The sequence below is a fragment of the Bufo bufo genome, chromosome 7, assembly GCF_905171765.1.
Source record: "Bufo bufo chromosome 7, aBufBuf1.1, whole genome shotgun sequence".
Classification (NCBI taxonomy): domain Eukaryota; kingdom Metazoa; phylum Chordata; class Amphibia; order Anura; family Bufonidae; genus Bufo; species Bufo bufo.
Genome location: NC_053395.1, coordinates 108025841 through 108051153, shown reverse-complemented (window position 1 = coordinate 108051153; position 25313 = coordinate 108025841). Strand labels below are relative to the sequence as shown.

Sequence of the window (25313 nt, the reverse complement as noted above, 5' to 3'; positions counted from 1 at the left end):
TTAACATTTCTATTACTTTCATAAGAGGAGAGGTTAACAGATCTCCGGATTCCGCCACCACCAGGAGGTCTTCCAAATAAGGAATGACCAGAACGTCTCTCTCTCTTATGTGGGCCATAACCACTGCCATTACTTTTGTAAAGAGTCTGGGGGCCTGGGATATTCCAAACGGAAGCGCTTTGTATTGGAAGTGATGAATTTGACCTTCCATGGATACTGCCACTCAGATATTTCTGGAAATCTGTATGAATTTGAATGTGATAGTAAGAGTCTTTTAGGTCTATGGTGGCCATGACGCAGTCTTTGTAGATATGCTTTATTGTGGACTGTACAGATTCCATTTATAATTTTTTTGTTCCTGCGAAAAAACTGTTGTCTTTTTGGAGGTCTAGAAACCGGAAAACGCTTTTTGTTATCCAAAGCCTTTTCTAAAATGTCATCCAAAACAGGCCCAAAGAGATAATCTCCCTGGCATGGGATAGAGCAAAGTTTATTCTTTGAACCTGTGTCACCCGACCATCCTTTAAGCCAAATAGCTCTTCTCGCAGAATTGGATAGAGCAGCTGGCCTGGCACTTAACTTCAGTGATGGTCAGTTCGCAGTGTTTGCCAGCGAACACATGTGGGCTGCCATCTTGACTCACCTGTCCGGCGATGAACAGGTAAGCCCTTGCCTGTGCCAGCCTGAAGTCAAATGCGGTCACCGGGAGCAGGCAGTTCCAAGAACAGCCCGATGAAGGCCCCCGGCGGCTGTTATCGGAGCTGCCTGCTCCCGGTGACCGCATTTAAATTTCAGACCGGCTCCCGGCACAGGTAAGGGCTTACCTGTGTATCGCCAGACGTGTGAGTCAAGATGGCAGCCTGCATGTGTTCGCTGGCGAACATTGCGAACTGACCATAACTGGTTAACTTTAAGGCATCTGCAGAAGCATCAGAAATGAAGTCCACTTAAGGATGATAGGAAATACTTCTAGTAATTGGTCCCTAGGGATTTTATCTTGGATATGGGACTCCAGCTCTTGTAGCCATAATTTTAATGACCTGGCAGTGGAGGTAGCAGCAATATTTGATTTAAATGCTTGGGTCGAGGCTTCCCATGCTTTTTTAAGGTATACCTCTGCACATCTGTCCATAGGATCCTTTAAACTACCAAGATCCTCAAAAAGTAAAGCCGACTTTTTTGACATTGTGGCGATAGGGGCGTCCAGTTTAGGAGGCTTATCCCAACAGGAGGACTCTCCCTCATCAAAAGGATATTTTCTTTTTACATTCTCAGAAATAAAGAATTTATCAGGCATATTCCATTCTCTTTGAATTAAATATTTTATGTTTTCATTTAAAGGAAAAACTCTTGACTTTTTGTGCCCCAGGTCACCAAACATTATGTCCTGGACAGACTTTGGTTCCCTAGGAACATCCACTTTCATAGTAGCTCTAATAGCCTTCAGTAGGGATGTTGTATACTCAGGGGAAAATAGAGGTCTGCTTGTGGCTTCTCCATCTGAAGATTAGCTTGAATTTTCCAGGATTTCTACCTGCTCATTCTCATCTTAAGAATCCGAATCGGATATTATACTAGCGTGACTCTGTTTGCCCGAGGAAGGGATGCATTTCTTAAATATTTTAATTGAATCCGAAACTTCAGATTTAACAATATCTTTGATACTTTGAAGTAAAGATCGAGATTCCTCTTCTACCACTTCACACAATGCTGACACAGTAACTTAGACCAAGAAGGGGCGAGCTTTTTCTTGCACACCGCACAGTCCCTCCCTTTGGATTTAGTGGTAGATTTCCTGGGGCCCTCTTTAATATTCTACAAATAAAATAAGAGCATAATCCCCTTTAGATCTGATAGAGGAAAAATAAAAGTTGGGGATTGACCCCCTTACCCCACCAGGAATACAGGTCTCGCATCATGACTCTCCTGGATATCAGCACGCTGGGTACTCTCATCATCCATGATAGTGGACAAGGATCGAGAATTTTCCAGAGATCTACTGAAGATCGTAGGCTGGCTGGGCTCCTTTTGATGCCTGCTTGATGGGTTTAAATACCCATGGGTAGGGTCCCTGCCGGTGCACCCATGCAGCCTCTGTAGGAGCTTCCCTACTCCTCCTTCCGTAACGCACTCCGCGTGCATTCCAAATACCGGAAGTTACGTCTTACAACTTCCGGTTTGCATACAGGGCACGCAAATAACTCAAACCCCCCCCCCGCCTCTGTAAGCTCTGAGACAGGGAGGCAGAGTAATGGCCCCGGACCTCCTGAACATCGCCAGGATGATCAGGCATGTCAGCATCCCCTCCCGATTATGCTGGGCCTGCCCAGGAACACCGACCCGATAAACTATCCAGGACCCAGAAGGATGAATCCCAGGCTTAGCAGGAGGCTCCTAGAGGAGACTTATGCCGCACCAGGTAACCCCCATAATAAAGTGCCTGCGGGGCTCCTGCAGCCTAATCCAGCTCTCCACAAAACGTCCTATCCATAGGACAGGAAACAGAAAAACTGGTGGTATAGGGGAGGTATCCCTCCTTAAGTGCTCTCCACGAAAGTTCCCGTTTCCTGTCCTGGATGAAGGCGGTCTCTCAAGGGTGCCGTCATGGGCGTAAGGGAAAATCTACTTGTCTAATATAGCCCTTACATATGTAGAGGCAATAGATGTTTAACTTCGCTTTACCACTTTAACATTTTTCTTATTGTTAATTGCTTTAGGATTTTTTTCTGGACCCATGTCTGATATAACTCTGGGTTGGGGGTAATGTATAGCATGTTGCGCTATAAGCTATTTTTGCAACTTTATAGCTGGTTAATTGTCTCCTAGCCATTATGGTCTTAGAAATGATCTTATACATTGTCCATTATTTACATGCATTTTCATCACCTACACAATAGGCTGCTGCATTTTCTAATTTAATTTACTTTACAGTTGTGGCCCAGTTAGATTTTTATTATATTTCCATATCTATAAGCCATTTTTTTAATTTAATTTTTTGCATTTCAATGTTTTATAAGCAGATTTTTTCACATAAGGCACAGTAATACTGTATGTTGCCAGGCTACGGTCACTACCTTGTATCGCATGGCATTGCAACTGTGCAGCATAACATCATGTGACTGCACTCGAAACTGCCAAATAACGGCCACGCCAGCTCTCGTTGTGCTCCATGGCACAATAACAGCATGGTGCTGTATACCATGACACGTTCTCCATGTGATGTTAGCGCATGCACGTTTCACTTCCAGGAATGCGGACATCTTGGAGCACATTATATTTACAATTCATAGGGAGCCTTACACTAGTTATTTTCAGCTTCCAGCAGGTACATCCACTGTTTTATTTTATTTACAGTCTCTACACTGTAACTCCTTTAAATTGTGTTTTTTCACTTGTTACCATATCATCATCTACATAAGTTAACGGTATTTGATCCGTGGGGTTTAACACCTGGGACCCCTGCCGGTCAGCTATTTGAGAAGGCTCTGGAGACTGAGTGCCGTGGCCTTCTCGAAGCTTACCAAGCACAGCGCCGTACATTGGCTGTGCTTAGTATCATGCTCAGCCCCATACATTGTACAGCAGCTGTGCTTAGCATCACGCTCAGCCCTATTCATTTGGGCTAGGAAAAGCAAATACTGCGAGCGCTGCTGTCTTCTCAAACAGCTGATCGGCAGGAGTCCTGGGTGTTGGATCAGAAACTGATAATCTATCTTGAGGATAACCCCTTTAACATAAAAAACATGATTTATAGGTTATTTAGGACTCATTCCCTTTAACATCTTAGGGTAGTTTCACACATGTGGCAGAGCAATCCAGCAAGCTGTCTGGCAGAGAATAGTGCCACATGCCCACCGAACTCCACTGACTATAATGGGAACCTGCTGCTCCCTGAAATAAATGCCAAGATTTGGCCAGCCAAAAATAGTTTCACGCACCTGCTTTTGTCGAGCCGAATCCTGGCATTTATGCCGGAGAGGGGTAAGATCCTAGACAGTTCCCATTATAGTCAATGGGTCCAGCGGCACGCAGCACTTTCAATACCAGCCGGAGTTTAACCTCATCACAACTAAGGAGGTCACACAGTGAATACAAGTGGTCCCTCCATATCCTCACTGTTTGCTTACAGTACACTTCCATAGGGCTCCATCACTGGCCAGCAGGCTATCTTCTGCTATCTTCTACTTGACCTTAATTGACTGCTTTGGGGTACAGAAGAAACAGCTAACCCCCTATACTAATAAAAGAACGCCCATAACTCAATTTCCACCGCACTCGAGAACAACTTCTAAATGCAGCACGCCAGTCTCCAGCTCTAATCTTCCAAGGCCATACATATCAACTGTCCCCGGACCTGGCCCCTTCCGCTATTGCAAGAAGTTGTGCGCTCAAACCATATCTGTAAATTACACAGCGTTACCGCTGGGGCTTTCTATTCAAGCTCATCTTTGAATACTAAAGAAAAACCCATTCTATCCACTGATTTGATAGCTTGCATCGCGACGCCGCCACACCATTGAAAACTCTGACGTCTTCCCCGACTCTGGATTGACGGCATTCACCAGAAGTCCCAAATCTGCTTACTGCTCCTCCACCTACCTGACTTTCTATCTCATAAACACACACTTACCTTCTGAGCTGGGAGGCTAGTACCCTCTTTACCTTCTGATCGGATCACTATTGCTCTTCACCACTTTCTTTGTGAGAGCTCCTGCCTTCGTAATAATGTAAACAATAAAGGTGTCGAACTTGCCTCTGTCCATCCCAAAACGTGCACGTTCGCGGATGACATTCTTATGTTAATATCGTCCCCTTATTTCTCCTTTCTGAATTGACTATGCCTCCTCAACTGAATACATTCTTTGGAATTTTTTTTGTTTTGGGGTGTGTCAGGTGTGTAAAAATGTTTTTATCATGAGGGGTGTGTATGTTGTGAATGCACATATAAAAAGGGCAAGCTATAAATTTCAGGTAGAATATATATAGAATATAGTGAGTTCTGATGAGGGGGGTCTAATCTGAGGTCTGACATGGGGATCAGGACGGATTAGGGATCTGGTTGTTATTTTCACAGGAGAACACTGAAGGGTGCTGTGGCAGTGCACCACATGTTCTAGCAAGCTAACGTACAGCACAGAGGGGCACAGTACCTCTCTGCACACAGACACCAGCTGTAATGGCGGTGTGCAGAGGGATTCTTCCTGTTCCTACTGATGCTGCAGCATTGCCATTGGCTGGAGCATTGCTACAGCCAATCACAGTGCTGACAGGCGACTCCAAACACACTGACCTCAGGAGGGTCTTGTGCTGTCTGATTTAGCACCAGCCATCCCTGTCTGACCCCTTCTGCAGCTCAGTCACAGTTTTTTTCAAGCTGAAGCTTCGACTGGCCGGTCTGCTTGGACCAGCCAATAGCAGCAATCAGGGCCGCAGTGGGGCCAGTAAAAGCACTTGTGTTTTTGTTTTTCTATCTTGGGAGTACCTAAATGAAAATAAGAAAATCATGCCATATCAGCATGGCTTCATGAGGGATCGGTCATGTCAAACTTATTTAATCAGTATCTATGAGGAGGTAAGTTCTAGACTTGACAGCGGCAAATCAATGGATGTCGTATATCTGGACTTCTCCAAAGCATTTGACACTGTACCACATAAAAGGTTAGTATATAAAATGAGAACGCTTGGACTGGGAGAAAATGTCTGCATGTGGGTAAGTAACTGGCTGAGTGATAGAAAACAGAGGGTGGTTATCGGTACACACTCAGATTGGGTCACTGTCACTAGTGGGGTACCTCAGTGGTCAGTATTGGGCCCTATTCTCTTCAATATATTAATGATCTTGTAGAAGACTTGCATAGTAAAATATTAATTTTCGCAGATGACACTAAACTGTGTAAAGTAATTAACACTGAAGAGGACAGTATACTACTACAGAGGGATCTGGATAGATTGGAGGCTTGGGCAGAGAAGTGGCAGATGAGGTTTAACACTGAAAAAACCGGAATTAGACTTACCGGTAATTCAGTTTCCATGAAATCACCATGACGGCCACAAGGAGATTGACCCATGACCTCTGTGGGGGCAGGAAACAGAGAAGAGGTTAAATTGCCCCCTCCCACCACCACACCTCAGTGTTCCAAAGATATCAAGTGCCAGAAGTGTCTTAGTATTTCCCAGTATTACATCATACCAGAAAATACCGGTGAAAAGAACTTAAAAGAAAGGGAGGGAATATATGGGCCGTCATGGTGATTTCATGGAAACTGAATTACCGGTAAGTCTAATTCCGGTTTTCCCATATCATCACCATGACGGCCACAAGGAGAGTTATAAAATTATTTTTTAAGGGTGGGGGCAACCGCTTGGAGAACCTTCCGACCAAAGGAGAGGCCAGAGGTTCCAGATAAATCCAAACGGTAATGTTTCACAAATGTGTGAATACTAGACCAGGAGGCGGCCCTGCATATATCATCCAGGGAGGCCCCTGCTCTTTCAGCAAAAGTAGTGGAGACAGCTCTGGTAGAGTGAGCTCCAATATTGGAAGGAGGATCCAGATTCTGATTCTTATAGCAAAGGGTAATAGTGTCTTTAATCCATCTTGCAATGGAGGATTTTGAGACCTTGGATCCTTTATTCTTTCCAGCAAATTGGACAAGCAGGCTGTCAGACTTCCTGAAGTCCCTAGTGGCTTCTAAGTATCTAAGGACTGTACGCCTAACATCAAGGAAATGAAATTTCTCTTCCTCCTGATCCTTGGGATTGTTGAAAAAGGATGGAAGGAGGATCTCTTGGCCTCTGTTGCGGTCTGAGGCTACCTTTGGCAGGAAACCTGGGTCTAGTTTAAGCACAATCTTATCCTCAGTGATAGTAAGGTATGGTTCCCTAATGGAGAGAGCTTGAATTTCTCCCAGTCTCTTGGCAGAGGTAATTGCTATAAGGAAAGCAGTTTTGAAGGAAAGCAATTTAATTGAACAACTCTCCAATGGCTCAAATGGGGAACACATAAGGTTGTTGAGAACTAAATTTAAGTCCCAGGTTGGGCTGCGGGATCTTAGCGTGGGTCTAAGTCTGCGGGCAGCTCGTATGAATCGTTTGACCCATCTATGGTCTGCCAGGTCGGCGTCAAAGAAAGCGCTTAATGCCGAAATCTGAACTTTTAAGGTGGATGGAGAGAGGCCCATGTCCAGACCTTTTTGTAGAAATTCCAGAATTTTCAGGATATTAGGCCCTACAAAATTTGGATTCTCTTCGCCCGACCATAAACAGAACCTTCAAGTATATTGCAGAAGTTACTTTTTTTCTGGAACATCTCAGGGTGGCTATAACTTTGTCTGACAGGCCCTGAGACCTTAAGAGAGAGACCTCAGGATCCAAGCCGTGAACTTCAGGAACTCCAGATGAGGATGCAGCAAAGGACCCTGGTATAGGATGTCCCCTCTGAGTGGGAGTCTCACTGGTTCGTCTATTGCTAGTTTCAATAGAGGAGCGAACCAACTTCTCTTCGCCCAGAACGGGGCGATCAATATTACGGTGGTTCTCCCCTCCTGAATCTTCTGAATGACCCTCGGGATGAGAGGCAACGGAGGGAATGCGTACCCTAGATCCCAGCACCATTTTAGGGAGAAGGCATCTATCCTCCAGGGATGATCTCCTGCATTTAGGGAGCAGAATGTTTGAACTTTCGTATTTCTCCTTGATGCGAACAGGTCTATTGTAGGAAGCCCCCATCTCTGGGTTAGCATATTGAAGACCTCTGGATTCAGTGCCCACTCTGTATGATCTACCACTTGTCTGCTCAAAAAGTCCGCTTCTAGATTCTGGGACCCCTTCACATTGCTGAGATGGATTTTAGTTCTTTCTCTGCAAAGAAGAAGATTTCCTCTGAGATACTCTGGAGTTTCTTTGATCGAGTACCTCCCTGGTGTTTCAAGTAGGAGACCACGGTCACATTGTCCGATAAGAAATCAGCATGTGAAAGTCCTATCAACTGTCTGGCGGAGAGTAGAGCTTCTCTTACCGCATACAGCTCCCTGAAATTTGAGGATTGGGCAGATATCAGATGCTTCCACGTCCCCTGGAAATAGGCTTTGTCGATTTTTGCTCCCCAACCGGATTGGCTGGCATCCGTGAAGATGGTAATTGAGGGCGATTTGATCCATGGGACTCCCTGGGAAAGATTCTTCTCCTTCATCCACCATGAGAGAGAGCTCTTTACTGATCCTGGAATTGGAAGTTTGGAGTCCAGAGAGCCCTTCTTGTTCCAGTGGGACAATAGCCAGTTCTGTATCACTCGGCAGTGAGCCTGTGCCTACTCGACAGAAGGTATACAGGAGGTTAGGAGGCCGAGTAGGCTCATTGCTTCCCTCACTGAACATCCTTTCCGGCGTTGGAAGTGCCTCACCTTGCTGGAAGTGGAGGCTTTATCGTCGGCATCCTCGGATCCAGAGGTAATGATCCTAGAACGCGGACGCTTGCGAGAGGGCTCGTCCTGGGGATCAGACTGAGCAACTCTAGCGGCCCTAATTTCTTCCTGAACCACAGATCTGATATTCTCCATAAGGGACGACTGTTCCTGCTGGACCACATCAGAAATACATGCTTTACACAGCTTCTTTCCATATCCCTCAGGCAGTCTTTTAGCACAAGAGATGCAGCGAGGAGGTTCATTAAACTTTTTTTGCGCCTCTTTAGCCTGAAATAGATATGGAATAGAGGCATCAGAAATAGGCCTAGTAAAAATACAGTGCTATAAGAAAAGCGGACCCCCAGAGGGATACTTACAGGAGGCAGAGAGGGGGCATCAAGCTCCATAACAGTTTGTATCTCAGGACCTGACATATTCTCAAGCAAAGCAATTGCAGTACTCACAGACCTCAGATCAGCGTTCCCATGGCCGTCCCGCCTTTTATTCAAACTGCTCAGCCTCCTGCGCTTTACTTCCGGGTTGCGTCACATGACCGAACCCGGAAGTGACGTCACTGACGTCGGCGTGCGCACACGCCGGCCGCACCAGCCCGACCCACAGGGGAGGAGATTGCGGCCCGGGAGCAGGCTCCAGACCAGCCGGAGCGAGGCCTCCCGATATCCCCCAGCCCAGCATAAGCACGCGGCCGCCGGCGGACTGGGGGAGCTCCGATGAGCTTCAGGTAACCAGGAGACCGTCCTCGGACCTCCTGGAGACAAAGAAAAATAAAAAAGGAGACTATTTCCTATCTTCATCTCCCTGCCGTCCGCAGGGAGACTCTTCTCTGACCCTGGCCACAGTGGGGACAGGAACACTGAGGTGTGGTGGTGGGAGGGGGCAATTTAACCTCTTCTCTGTTTCCTGCCCCCACAGAGGTCATGGGTCAATCTCCTTGTGGCCGTCATGGTGATGATATGGGAAATGTAAGGTTATGCACATGGGAAGGAATAATGCAAGTCACCCGTACATACTAAATGGTAAAATACTGGGTAACACTGACATGGAAAAGGATCTAGGAATTTTAATAAACAGCAAACTAAGCTGCAAAAACCAGTGTCAGGCAGCTGCTGCCAAGGCCAATAAGATAATGGGTTGCATCAAAAGGGGCATAGATGCCCGTGATAAGAACATAGTTCTACCACTTTACAAATCGCTAGTCAGACCACACATGGAGTACTGTGTACAGTTTTGGGCTACTGTGAACAAGGCAGACAGACAGAGCTGGAGAGGGTCCAGAGGAGGGCAACTAAAGTATTAACTGCAACTACAGTACCCTGAAAGATTATCAAATTAGGGTTATTCACTTTAGAAAAAAGACTGAGGGGAAATCTAATTACTATGTATAAATATATCAGGGGTCAGTACAGAGATCTATCCCATCATCTATTTATCCCCAGGACTGTGACAAGGGGACATCCTCTGCGTCTGGAGGAAAGAAGGTTTGTACACAAACATAGAAGAGAATTCTTTACGGTAAGAGCAGTGAGACTATGGAACACTCTGCCTGAGGAGGTGGTAATGGCGAGTACAATAAAGGAATTCAAGAGGGGCCTGGATGTATTTCTGGAGTGTAATAATATTACAGGCTATAGCTACTAGAGAGGCGTAGTTGATCCAGGGAGTTATTCTGATTGCCTGATTGGAGTCGGGAAGGAATTTTTATTCCTCTGAAGTGGGGAAATTTGGCTTCTACCTCTTTTTTTTGCCTTCCTCTGGATCAACTTGCAGGATGACAGGCCGAACTGGATGGACAAATGTATTTTTTCGGCCTTATGTACTATGTTACTAGTCAGACCACACATTCAGTACTGTGTACAGTTCTGGGCTCCTGTGAACAAGGAGAGAACTGAAGGTGAGAGTGCGAGAACACGTTAGAGATATAATGGCAGCAACAGAGGAAGAAGATCTGTGTAATCTAAAACCAGTTGCAAGACATTTTAAGACATATCACGACTGCAATCCTGTGCATTTGAAGGTACGGGCGATTGATTGTGTCATGAAAAACATCAGGGGAGGTAACATTACTAAAAGATTGGGACAACTCGAGTGCAAGTGGATTTGGAAATTGAATACACTGCACCCGGGCGGTTTGAATGAATCTACTGGTTTCTCCACTTTCTTGTAGGCACGATGGCTTACATGGGTCTCCACACCCAGAAGGGGTTCAATTTATGTATTTTAATTTTGTTTTAATCACTTTTTCACCCCTGATCTTTTAGGGTCATCACTGGTTGGACCTTATGTCCCCACCTTGCATTTCCCAATCCACATTTTTTCATGTGTATTGGGGAATGTGATGTGGTGACAGATATATATATATATATATGAATAGACTATGAAATGGAGTAATGGATTGATCTAGTACATTATTGGTTGTACTTTGTGTCCCCACCTTGCATCTCCCAATCTACCTCTTTTGATGTACATTGGGGAATGTGATGTGGTGACCGACATCTAAATAGATGATGGAATAGAATAATTGATATATTTAATACATTATACACAGTACATGGGGCTGGTATGGTCTGACCAATATGAATGTGGTTGGAGGACCTTGTCCCAGGTTTTCGCCTCTTTTCCTGCCCCCCCTCCCCCTTCCTTTTTTCCCCTCCCCTCTGTTCCCTTCTCCCCACCTTCCACTTCCCTTTTCCTTCCCCCCCTTTTCTCCTTTCCCACCCTTCCCTTCCTCCGCGCACCACCCTCCCCCCCCCCACCCTTTTTGGCCTGTCACTGATAATTGATGTGGGTGACATACCATAATACAATAAATGAATTTTTACATATATCTTAGATGTATCGATTATAATGCACTTGCACTTTTATAACACTCACTGGCTAATAATGAATGACACAAATATATAGGTTATGACCTTTATTTACATACATGGGTTATGACCCTTTCTTTTGTCCCCCACTTTTGGTTATTTTTTATTTATTATTTATTAATGGTATTGGTAGCGTTGGGTTACACATAACATATTCAAAGGATTTTTTACATATATCCCCAAACAGATGATGCACCTTGCACTTTTTATTAATATTATATTACTCGTATCATAGATTTATAGTTTTGAATGATATGTGATGTATGGGTCATGACCTTTGCATGATAGATGTATAGCTGCTATTACACTCATGAGGGATAAGATGCCCTATCTATTCATCTATTGGCACTTTTGTGGATTATTTTCGTGTGTAATGTGTTTATGTAATCTTTTATGTATTTCTGTATATCTATATCAAGGTAGTCATTGTATATATACTCCGATACATCTCTATTGTTCTATGTATGTTTCTGCCTTTCAAATGCACGAATATGTTAATACGATGGATCTGAATCATGTAGTAAGGTCGGATGACGCCACGGGGCTGCGACTCTGTTGTGCGCGTTCAAGTGACGTCATCCGGATTACGTGACTAGAAGCGGATCACATGTTTCCGGGTGGTCACGTGCTCCTTCAGATGCCGGCATCTAGGAAGTCCATCAGACCAATTCCGGCGTAGTCCGGTGACGCATGAACTGATGATTAACTGGTATGTTGATTGGCTGACACTTATATTTAAACCATGTCCTCCAGTGATGACGCTACCCCCAGACGAAGGTACGCCGAAACGCGCGTTGGGGTTGGCGCCATCCTGGAGTAGTATGGGTAATTGTCCAGTTTCCTGCAATGTATGAATTCATGTATGTAACTTTTTGATTAATCATGGTTAAGGATAGGGACTTCTGTCCACTGTATGTCTCCTCCAGCGATGTTGCTCTTTTATCTCCTGCACCGATTCTTTTAATCATGTATGTTGTTAAATTATAATGTGCTTTTGTAATAAAGAATTAACTAGTACCAGCGGTCTGGCATTTCTCTATGTAGGTTATATATATGTATTTTACTGCCAAAGGCTAGGGCATCACTTGAATGAGGATTCATTCTATGGTTGAGGTATATATTTCGGTTGGTCCTGTGAACAATGCAGACATAGCAGAGCTGGAGAGGGTTCAGAGGAGGGCAACTAAAGTAATACATGGAATGGGGGCACTACAGTACCCAGAAAGATTATCAAATTAGGGTTAGCCACTTTAGAAAAAAAGACGACTGAGGTGAGATCTAATAACCATGTATAAATATATCAGGGGTCAGTACAGAGATCTCTCCCATCATCTAATTAACCCCAGGACTGTGACAAGGGGACATCCTCTGCGTCTGGAGGAAAGAAGCTTTGTACACAAACATAGAAGAGGATTCTTTATGGTAAGAGCAGTGAGACTATGGAACTCTCTGCCTGAGGAGGTGGTGATGGTGAGTTCACTAAAAGAGTTCAAGAGGTGCCTTCCTCTGGATCAACTTGCAGGATAACAGGAACTGGATGGACAGATGTCTTTTTTCGGCCTTCTAATGTTACTATACTGACTTTTTTTTCCCCCCCGACGTTCACTTTGCGGTAAAATTGACCTGTTACCTTCATTCTTCAGGTTAGTACGAGTACAAAGATACCATACTTGAATTGCGTTTTAATACTGAAAAACTAATATTACAAACTTTCATCTCCATATTCTAAACCCCTATAACTTTTTTGTAGGTATGTGTACAGAGCTGTGTGAAGAGGTGATCTGTAATTTTCAGTGATACCATTTTGAAGTGTGTCTGACTTTCTGATCGCTTTTTATGATAATTTTTTGGGGCTTTGAAGTGACAAAAAAAAATGGCGAATTGGCTGCATTTTATTTCTGTTACGCCATTTATATTTAATAGTACAGGCATTTTTTGCATGCCACGATGTTTATTTTCTTTATTGGTTAAGTATTATTTTCATTTTGGGGAAAGGGAGCCGATTTGAACTTTTAAATACACTTTTTTTTAACTTTTGCTTTATTTTTTTTTAAGTCACCATGGGTGACTAACTGCCAATCATTACGTTGCCTATTGTGTTCATTGATGGCTATATAGCCATCATTGAACACTTCATTTTCAATATAACAATACAGTGCTGCCACCTAGTGGTCTGTATTGGTATATTCCAATAATAGCTGCCGAAGCCTGCTTGAGGCTTCGGGCTATTAGAGCACCATAACAGATTCCATCTCAGCCGTAGAACGCTGTAATTGTGCAAAAGTAATAAACCGTAAAATAAACAAACTGTATGTATTTGGTATCAATGTAATCGTACTGAACCACAGAATGACGTTATGTTATTTATGCCAAAAAATGAACAGTGCAAAAATTAGAAGCCGAACACTCAATGGTGATATTACTGTCCTTTTTAGCTAAAATCCCCTGATATTTAGTATAATTCATTATGACACTAGACCACCAGTAACAAAACATTACAAATTCACAACCATATTAGTTAATGGTCAGATCACTGTCAGGCGCTTTCCTTTGTATGTTGCACCTTTTTTCTCCCACATGTGAGGATCACTGACCACATCACACCTCACATGTAGCTCTAATGACATTTTGGGAATTCCTGGTATAACCATTTAACCATGGTTTTAAATGAGTGCAACCACATATCTATACCACACAGCAACATTAAACAATCATAGTCAAGATTACTCAAAACAAAATGGATGCCTAAAAACAATTACTTTAATAGGTCACTATAAAAAAGGAAAACTCTCAAGATTATGGGTCACCTCTAAAGCTAAATATAAGCAAACTTAGTCAAACAGAGTTTAATATCAAGATATTGTAGCAAAAAGGATACCATGCATATGAGTCATCAAGCAAGGGACAATACTGAAGTGGTAAAAAAAAAATGCCAGAGGTATGGGAAAAGGGCAGTGGGGGCCGTGTCAGTCCAAAAATAGAAAGAACAGATAATCCTTGCTCTTTCCCTAAACCAGACCTATTGTAGCCTCTGCCCGGAGACAGCCCCTGATGGTGGGATTGCTCCATCCCCGTACCTATACCTAAATGACCCTCGGTGTTACTATGATAACGGACTTACAACTACAAATTCCCTGACGAGTTTCCCCCAAAACTAATGGGTTCCTCAGTTGGCTGATATTGTATACATCGTTACTTTTACCCTTTCTATTGATATGCATCAGCCCCCTGAGGAACTCATTTGTTTTTGGGGAAACACGTCGGGTTATTTGTATTCGTAAATCCGTTATCATAGGGACACAGAGGGTCATTTAGGTATAGGTATATATAAATTTGTTTTGAGTAATACGTTTTGTTGTTTGGACACCATTATCACTAGCGAATATTTGAATTGGGTCATAGTCAAGAATAGCTTAGAAGCAAAACAAAAAAAAAAAACAGGGAGACATTTATTAAAGAGGTTGCCCACTACTATTGATGACTTATCCTCAGGATAGGTCATTAATATCAGATCGGCGGAGGTCAGCCTTCCGGATCCCCTGCCGATCGGCTGTTTGGAGAGAAAGCAGCGCTTGTAGGAGCACTGCAGTCTCTTCATTGTTTACCTGCTCACTGTTGCAACTGCAGCAGTGTGCGGGTATAAAAGCTCATCAGTCCCTATTCACTTCAATGGGACATCTCCTTCCTGTTCAAGTGAATAGGACTGAGCTGTCCCATTTAAGTGAATTGGACGGCTTAGTTGTGATTACAATGGAGAGAAGGCAGTGCTCGTATGAGCACTGTTTTCTCTTCAAACAGCTGATTGACAGAGGTGCTGGGAGTTACCCATCCACCAATCTGATATTGACCTATCCTCAGGATACGTAATCAGTAGAGTTGAGCAAAGTGAGCTTCAAATGCTCAAAACTTCGGAATAATACTGTACACAGTCTCCCTACAGTATTAGAATGTATGGGCTCCGATGACCCGAAGTTAGTTATTCACAAAGTGGCACGGCTGACTACGTTGAATAACTTCGGTAATTGATTTTTAAAGTGGTAAACCAAAAAACCTTACAAATAGCTAGTATTCTTAGATATCAAAATTTAGGTACCCTATAATTGCACCACATGAACCAAGAAAAGAGTGGGTTACCTTTAAAATATAACTCTTAATGATATATGTATATAAAACGCCCATAAGTGAATAGTGCAAATTAAATGAGAGGGATATAATTTACCCCGATTTGGGTAGGTTTGTAGTCGTCTAGGGAGGGGAAAGTATAGTGGGGGAGGGGGCTGCTGGGTCTCTGCCCCTACTAAACACCCTAATTATAGAGTCCCTGTCCTGACCACCGCTCACCTCCTATACCATCCCTATATCCTTCCCTAAACAGTGCAATGACTGCCCAGCTTCGTCCTGAAGGGGAAGGAAAGAGGGGGCAGGAGACCCTAAATAAACAAACTACCTACACAAGATGTTGTGTACCCAGGTCCCTGGGACACAACCAATCTACACAGCGCTTGGATTAGTAAACCCTGTGTCCTGCATATCCAGGCACTCAGGCGTCACAAATCATGTAGACACCCAAATTCAATAGTGTGAGATCAATGCTGGAATATATGCTTAAAAAGACACCATATGACAGCCCGACGCGTTTCTCTGGTCTTACCAGTTCATCAGGGGCCTTGACACATTGATGTCAGCAACAAAAATGGACTGTCCCTCCACTGGAGGGGGTCAATACAAGCATCACAACAAGATACGCAGTAATCAGTCGCGAAAACTGTATCAATATAAATGTCACTTCACAACCTCCCAATGTATTAGCAGTATACCATTATGCCAAAACTACATAGGGCGGTTTGAACAAAAGCATTACTTATCTTTAGGAGAGACAGTCAGTGGACATGTTCCCAAGATTACAGGCCTCGCATTGTGTTTCCCGCTGGCCTGACGGCTGGATCTCACGTATGGCAGTACCGGTCCGACAGCCGGCACGGCCGCACTATTTAAAGCCGCCCGCGCTGTCCAGAGACCGCCCATCCTTCCGATCACATGATCCATCACGTGACCGCAACGTCATGGTCACGTGGGGTAACGTGATCGCAGGTCCTGCGACCACACTGCAGCGGAATGAAGTACATGGGGAGGCAGCCAGGTAGGGGGCGGGCAAGAAATGTTCGAACCCCGCCCCACCTCTCCCATGTACAAAAGTACCCTACGGAGGAATAAGATAATAACCCCCGTGGGAGTAGAGCGGAAACTAATGTGCGGGGGTTAACTTAAAGGGCAATGTATCCCCACACCTTATATTAGACTAGGAAATCAAAACTATATATAGGGGCAGCTGTTCCTCACCTCGTAGTGCCGGAAACATTGCCCAGAGTATTTAGATGCCAGTGGAGGATTCAAAAGCTATGAACTGAAATCATTCACATCGTCCCCTACCCGTCACAAAGGGGTCTTGCTGATGCATTCATTAGTCATGAGAAATTCCAAGAAGGAAACGTATGTCTCCACAGCAAGCTAGGCAGAGTAAACTAGACCTATATTGGGAGCTGCGCAGGAGGCTTGGGGTTATTTCAAATGAAACAGCCAAATGAGAGCTGTTCATTTAGACCTCTTGGTTGGACACTTTTTAATTCAAAAATCCACCAAGTTTCTCTTTGAAGGATTTTTTGGTCCCAATCTCCCCCCCTGGAAGGGGGAAGGACAGCTTCAATGCCCATAAACCGGACCCGAGAGTAGTCCCCCCCCATGGGCCGATGTCACATGGCACGCTAGTGGGGTATCTCTTCCTTGACGTAGATCCCCAGATGTTCACCTATCCTCCTGCGCAGCTCCCGTCTTGTCTTGCCAACATATTCAAGGCCGCAGCCACATTGCGCCCGATATATTACCCCTCTTGTGCGGCAATTCACAAATTGTTTGATGTCATACGTTTTGTTAGTCACATGACTCTTGAAGGTGTGGCCCTGCCTAATATACGGGCATGCGATGCATCCACTACCATGGTACGAGCCCCGAGGTGGTCTCAGCCAAGTAGTTGGTGCTGTAGTTGTCCCAGAGTAGTGGCTATGTACCACATGATCCCGTATGTTGCGTCCTCTGCGGTAAGTTACTTGAGGGTCACCACTTTGGCTATGTCTGAATCCAGCAAAAGGGTTCCCCAATGTCTCGTCAGAATTTTTTTGATCTCCTCCGCCCCCATATCATATGTACTGATCAGGCGTATCAATTTTTTTTCGCTACCAGGTCCACTTGGATGCAATAGACCTGTGCGATCAGAAGTGAGTGCTCTATCGTCAGTGGAAACTGATATCCTCAATAAAGGCCTCTCCTTCGTCCTAACACCATCTTTCAACCTATTTAATTGGGTGAAAGATCTTCACCTGTTGGCAAGGAAGCTCCGCTGGTCCAAACATTTTTCCTTGATCGAAAAACGGGAGAGTAGGGAATTAGGTGTCTCTCAGGATATCCTGCAGGACGTACGCCTTCTTTTCAGATTGACTGATAGTAACCCACTAGATGGTAAAGGCCCTTTCACATCTTTAAGAAATAAAAGTACTATGCGTGGATGTTTTTCTGCATCAGGTCCTCACAGATCTGGATCATTTGATGATACAGAGAAGACATTTAATTGCACTAGAGAGGAACATCTGGCGCTAAGGAATCTTGAAAAAGATAAAGATTTGACGAGCAAACCCTCTGACAAGGGGGGCAATGTCGTAGTCCTAGACACTTCACAATATAAAGACATGTGTCTGAGGTTGCTGTCTGATTCCAAAACATATGAGAGATTGAAGGAAAATGCGACTAAACAATATCAATCACAACTTCATCAAATAGTAAAGGAGGCGAAGGAACAAGGCCTCATCTCTCAGGATGAATTTGCATTCCGGGAAAGTCGACATCCCATAGTAGCAACTTTTTACTCACTACCAAAAATTCACAAGGGAACGTCCCCCCTTAAAGTACGGCCGATTGTTTCAGAAATCAACAGCCTCTAACAAAATGTGGGTGTCTATGTGGACCAGATACTGGCCGCCTTTGTTAAGGCACTACCATCCTATACGAGGGATACCAGTGACTTACTGGCAAGATTGGAGGGAGTAATGTTGGAAGATGATTGTCTCTTAGCATCCATAGACGTGGAAGCTTTGTACTCCTCCATTCCGCACGAGTTGGGCCTGAGGGCAGTGGAAGACTTCCTGACCACTAGGGGCTGCCAGTTTGCCAATCATAATGCGTTCGTTTTGAAGTTGTTGCATTTCACCTTGACATGTAACTATTTTGTTTTTGACGGATCCTACTACCACCAGCTCAGGGGCACCGCGATGGGGAGTCCCTGTGCCCCATCGTATGCAAATTTGTTCCTGGGCTGGTGGGAGAGGGAGGTGGTGTTCACCGACCCCCCTAGCCCGCTCACCGTACCTGTGGTGATGTGGGCCAGATATATCGATGACATTTTCATTATCTGGCGGGGGGTCGTGAACACCTTCTCACAACTAGTGCAGTGTTTCCCAACCAGTGTGCCTCCAGCTGTTGCAAAACTACAACTCCCAGCATGCCTGCACAGCCAAAGGCTGTCCGGGCATGCTAGGAGTTGTAGTTTTGCAACAGCTGGAGGCACACTAGTTGGGAAACACTGATCTAGTGGATACCCTCTTAATGCAAACAACTTGGGTCTGTGGTTCACATATGAGACATCTGTACAGTCCCTGCCGTTCCTGGACATCCATATTGATAGAGGACCTGAGGGGGAAATTTGCACGGAAACGTTTAGAAAACTGACAGCTACTAACTCCCTCCTTGAGTGGGGGAGTTATCATCCGGAGCCACTCAAACGAGGGATCCCTACAGGACAATACCTCCGCATGAGGAGGAATTGCTCCACTATTCGGCAGTTTAAGGAACAGGCAGGGGACCTCCATCAGAGGTTTCTTGCAAAAGGTTTACCGGATCATGTGCTGAGAAAGGCGTACCAAAGAGCACTCACTTCTGATCGCACAGGTCTATTGCATCCAAGTGGACCTGGTAGTGAAAAAAATTTGATACGCCTGATCGGTACATATGATATGGGGGCGGAGGAGATCAAAAAAATTCTGACAAGTCATTGGGGAACCCTTTTGCTGGATTCAGACATAGCCAAAGTGGTGACCCCCAACCCTCAAGTAACTTACCGCAGAGGACGCAACATATGAGATCATGTGGTACATAGCCACTACTCTAGGACAACTACAGCACCAACTACTTGGCTGGGACCACCTCGGGGCTCGTACCATGGTAGTGGATGCATCGCATGCCCGTATATTAGGCAGGGCCACACCTTCAAGAGTCATGTGACTAACAAAACGTATGACATCAAATAATTTGTGAATTGCCGCACAAGAGGGGTAATATATCGGGCACAATGTGGCTGCGTCCTGGAATATGTTGGCAAGACAAGGCGGGAGCTGCGCAGAAGGATAGGTGAACATCTGGGGGATCTACGTCAAGGAAGAGATACCCCACTAGCGCGCCATGTGACATCGGCCCATGGGGGGGGAGGGGGGGGGGGGGGGGGGGACTACTCACGGGTCCGGTTTATGGGCATTGAAGCTGTCCTTCCCCCTTCCAGGAGATTGGGACCAAAAAATCCTTCAGAGAAACTTGGTGGATTTTTGAATTTAAAAAAGTGTCCAACCAAGAGGTCTAAATGAACAGCTCTCATTTGGCTGTTTCATTTGAAATAACCCCAAGCCTCCTGCGCAGCTCCCAATATAGGTCTAGTTTACTCTGCCTAGCTTGCTATGGAGACATACGTTTCCTTCTTGGAATTTCTCATGACTAATGAATGCATCAGCAAGACCCCTATGTGACGGGTAGGGGACGATGTGAATGATTTCAGTTCATAGCTTTTGAATCCTCCACTGGCATCTAAATACTCTTGGCAACGTTTCCGGCACTACGAGGTGAGGAACAGCTGCCCCTATATATGGATTTGATTTCCTAGTCTAATATAAGGTGTGGGGATACATTGCCCTTTAAGTTAACCCCCGCACATTAGTTGCCGCTCTACTCCCACGGGGGTTATTATCTTATACCTCCGTAGGGTACTTTTGTACATGGGAGAGGTGGGCGGGGTTCGAACATTTCTTGCCCGCCCCCTACCTGGCTGCCTCCCCATGTACTTCATTCCGCTGCAGTGTGGTCGCAGGACCTGCGATCACATGTTACCCCACGTGACCATGACGTTGCGGTCACGTGATGAATCATGTGATCGGAAGGATGGGCGGTCTCTGGACAGGGCGGGCGGCTTTAAATAGTGCGGCCGTGCTGGCTGTCGGAGCGGTACTGCCATACGTGAGATCCAGCCGTCAGGCCAGCGGGAAACACGATGCGAGGCCTGTAATCTTGGGAACATGTCCACTGACTGTCTCTCCTAAAGATGAGTAATCCTTTTGTTCAAACCGCCCTATGTAGTTTTGGCATAATGGTATACTGCTAATACATTGGGAGGTTGTGAAGTGACATTTATATTGAGACAGTTTTCGCGACTGATTACTTTGTATCTTGTTGTGATGCTTGTATTGACCCCCTCCAGTGGAGGGACAGTCCATTTTTGTTGCTGACAATGTGTCAAGGCCCCTGATGAACTGGTAAGACCAGAGAAACGCGTCGGGCTGTCATATGGTGTCTTTTTAAGCATATATTCCAGCATTGATCTCACACTATTGAATTTGGGTGTCTACATGATTTGTGACGCCTGAGTGCCTGGATATGCAGGACACAGGGTTTACTAATCCAAGCGCTGTGTAGATTGGTTGTGTCCCAGGGACCTGGGTACACAACATCTTGTGTAGGTAGTTTGTTTATTTAGGGTCTCCTGCCCCCTCTTTCCTTCCCCTTCAGGACGAAGCTGGGCAGTCATTGCACTGTTTAGGGAAGGATATAGGGATGGTATAGGAGGTGAGCGGTGGTCAGGACAGGGACTCTATAATTAGGGTGTTCAGTAGGGGCAGAGACCCAGCAGCCCCCTCCCCCACTATACTTTCCCCTCCCTAGACTACTACAAACCTACCCAAATCGGGGTAAATTATATCCCGCTCATTTAATTTGCACGATTATATACATATATCATTAAAAGTTATATTTTAAAGGTAACCCACTCTTTTCTTGGTTCATTTAAAGTGGTAAACCACATTAAAACTTGACACCGAACTCTGCGTTCGCTCGTTCATCAGGTAATCGGTGGTACATTTACACTGCAAGATCATCCTTAAAGAGTGTTACTATGAACGCCCATTACTGATGATCTATGTTATTCTTGGCCTGTGTTAAGGGCCCTTTAGTGACAAACCTGTCATTCAGTAACAACGTGCATGCCTACATGAAGAATGCACTGCAAGCTTAGGGAGCCCACACCTTCGGAATATTCTGTTGCAGAAATTTCTGCAACTGAAAGTCAGTTCCATTCATCTGAATGGAGCTTGCAGAAATCCATGTCCTTGCAGTCAAAACAGCCCCATGCAGAGGAATGAAACTGATTTAGTTGCAGAAATTTGTGACCCAAAATCAGCCGTGCAGGGACCCAAATTTTCCTCATCATTTGGAGTAACATTTGAATTAAACTGTATTTTTTTTTTTAAACAATTGTATTAGCCTTGTTTCTTGAGGGGTGGCAATATAGTGTGTGTGTATGAGCATTGTATATAGGTGGTGTGTGTTGTGGATATTTGCTAGTTTTGACCACAGTGCATACTTACTGGTTGAGCTTCCGGAAATAAATGAAAATGCAGCAATATTTTCTGAAAGACAGTCAGGTTGCAGAACAAAAGCATTGAGTTGTGCCTTCCATGTTACTGTAAAAAAAATAAAAAAAAGTGTGTACAGATTAATATTTTGTATGTCTACAAAGAACCAAATTAAAAATATACATACAAAGCTATTAAAGATGTTTTCCAGGATTTTTCCTATTGATGGGCTATCCACAAGATACTGTATAAAGAGCCTCTTCTTAGGCCATGTGACATCACATTCATTGGTCACATCGCTTAGGTGCAGCACAGTACCATTCAAGTGAATGGGACTGAGCTGCAATACGAAGCACAGCTGGCCTAATCTTTAGTCCGAAGAAAATGAAACTGACAGAAGACTCGATCAATACTTGTTTTCCTGGGTAAGAACATCAAACAAGTGAAGATATTCCCAATCCCAAATTAGTGCACAATTTCAAAATAGGCCATGTTTTTGTTTGTATTTTTGTATATTATTATTATTATTATTGCAGGGTGCCATAGAAGGGGTTGTCTGGGATTTTGATATTGCTGGTCTATGCCTAGATAGGACATCAATATCTGATTGGTGGGGGGTCCTAATCAGCTGTGAAGAGGATGTGACACTCCAGAGGTGAACACTGCAGCCTCCTAGCTTATTAGGCAGTCACAAGAGCAGGCTGTGCTTTGCACTGCATCATGCAGATCAAGGCCAATGGGACTGAGCTGAATCTAGGCATAGTGACCAATAAAGGTAATATCACTGCCTAGATTAGGAAGAAGTCAAATTTCTCTCCAGAGCTTGTTGTCTCTTCAAACAACTGAATGGTGGGGGAGCCTGCCAGGTATAAGAACCTGACCAATCAGCTTTTTCTGCCATGAGGATAAGCCATCAATATGAAGGACTGAGTGGGACACAGGTTCAACTCGTAACACCCAGCTGCAATACCTTTACTTAGAAACTTCTAGTTGGAATAATAGAGGACAAGAGTTCTTAAGGCTACTTTCAAACTCGCGTTTGGTGCGGATCTGTCATGGATCTGCACAAACGCTTCCGTTCAGATAATACAACCGCATGCATCCATTCAGAACGGATCCGTTTGTATTATCTGTAACTAGAGTTGAGCGGACACCTGGATGTTCGGGTTCGGACGAACTTCGCAAAAAAGCTCAAGTTCAGGACCCGAATTTGACCCAGAACCCCATTGAAGTCAATGGAGACCCGAACTTTGGAGTACTAAAATGGCTCTAAAAAAAAGTCATGGAAAGGGCTAGAGAGCTGCAAAAGGCAGCAAAATGTGGTTAAGAGCATGGCAAGTGCTCTGCAAATGTAAATAGGGAAATAACTTAAAATAACATAAAATACGTAAATATATAAAAAAAAAATCTTGCGGATAAGGAGATAGCCAACACTGGTTTTTGGTTTTGTTTTTTTAATTTTTTTTTTAATTTAAATTTGGGTAGACCCCAAAACATTGGGAAATATAAAAAATAAAACAAAGACAAAGTGTGCTGGAGTATAACAATGGCTGGGTGCGGCCGGTATACTTGTCTATTCTGCAGAAGGTACGGACAAGTCCTGTGGGATCCCTGCCTGGTTCATTTTAATGAACGTGAGCTTGTCCACATTGGCTGTGGACAGACGGCTGTGCTTGTCTGATAACCCCCCCTCCTGCCGTGCTAAACAAACGTTCAGACAATACACTGGCTGCAAAGCAAGCCAGCACCTCCAAGGCGTAAAGGGCAAGCTCAGGCCATGTGTCCAATTTGGAGATCCAGAAGTTGAAGGAGGCAGACCCATCAGTCTGTACGTGTAGGCGTGTGCATACATACTGCTCCACCATGTTGCTGAAATGCTGCCTCCTTCTAAGACGTTTTAGAAATTTTCTTAAAAATTTCAAGATCTGCTTCTAAACTTCTAAGGTTTGTAACGTCCCCAAAAAATAAAATGGCATTTCCAAAACGATCCAAACATGAAGTAGACATATGGGGAATGTAAAATAACTATTTTTGGAGGTATTACTATCTATTATAAAAGTAGAGAAATTGAAATTTGGAAATATTTTAAAATTTTGGGTAAATTAGGTATTATTTTATAACTAAAAATGATTATTTTTTTACTCCATTTTACCAGTGTCATGAAGTACAATATGTGACAAAAAAATGAATCTCAGAATGGCCTGGATAAGTAAAAGCATTTTAAAGTTATTCACACATAAAGTGACACTGGTCAGATTTGCAAAAAATAGCCTGGTCCTTAAGGTGAAATATGGCAGTGTCCTTAAGGGGTTAAGAAAATAGCGTTACGGCAGCCACATGGTCTATAAACACAATAGTCAGGAGGGGACCTCATTAACTTCTATGAGAGTTTTTTAGGTATGTTCTGAGACCTGCTTTGAGAGGTCATTGTAAAGGAAAGAATAGATAAGCTTTGACAATCACCTATTGTGAATGGTGGATCCTGTCTTACCTATACACAGAGGAGATATCATTACAGGCTGGATTAGAATGACAGATAAGCAAGTAACTGCAGTAAAGTGATCTTTAGAGACCAAGAAGTGGCACCTATTAGGTTTTGTGGTCAGTGAGAAAACTACAGGATTTTATAATTTGTTTAAATACTGACATGAAAAATTTAAAATATCCGAAATGATTAAAAAATGTTAAAAAAATTGTGAATTAAACAATAGCTCATTTTCAGATGACACATTCCCTTTAACATAAGTAAAAAATAATAATTTTCCTTTAAAAAAATAAATAAAAAATTAAGGGGAAGGCGTGGCCAGCGATGGAAGTGTGAGGACGTGCTCGTTCTGAGCTTCGCTGCACCCCTGCTTGCTTTTACCTGCTTTTATGATGGGGAAAACCACCAAGAAGGGTCAAGCTCGTCCATCTGCTCCCCTTGCTGCCTTCCTAGGGTGATCTGAGTTCCTAATGCTCAAAACAGACCGGCCCTGAAGACAGAACACCGCCAGGCCGGACCAGCTTCGACCAAGATGGCGCACAGGGATGCGATCCCCGCCTGCAAGAGATCGGCGCTCCTGCTCATTTCACCGGTCACAACTGAAGAACTAAAGACCATATTACGGAGTTTCCCCCAGGGAAAAGTCCTGGGCCAGATGGACTCCCCCTTCTTTATTATAAAAAAATTCAAGGACATGTTGGTTCCCCATCTAACAACCCTCTGCAACCACCTACTTAAAAGGGAGCACTTTATTTCCGCAGTCACAAGAGGCGCACATCACGCTGATTCATAAAACCAGAAAGGATCCCCAGTCATGTGGG

General features: G+C 44.2%; 1 protein-coding gene across 1 annotated transcript in view; it reads right to left on the bottom strand.

The window, feature by feature from the left end:
• WDR75 (WD repeat domain 75) overlaps window positions 1-25313 on the bottom strand; it is a 343006-nt gene that overhangs the window by 89274 nt on the left and 228419 nt on the right. The window contains exon 16 of the mRNA XM_040441253.1: window positions 22020-22115. Coding sequence (XP_040297187.1) covers window positions 22020-22115 — 96 coding nt within the window. The remainder of the gene's footprint in view (window positions 1-22019; window positions 22116-25313) is intronic.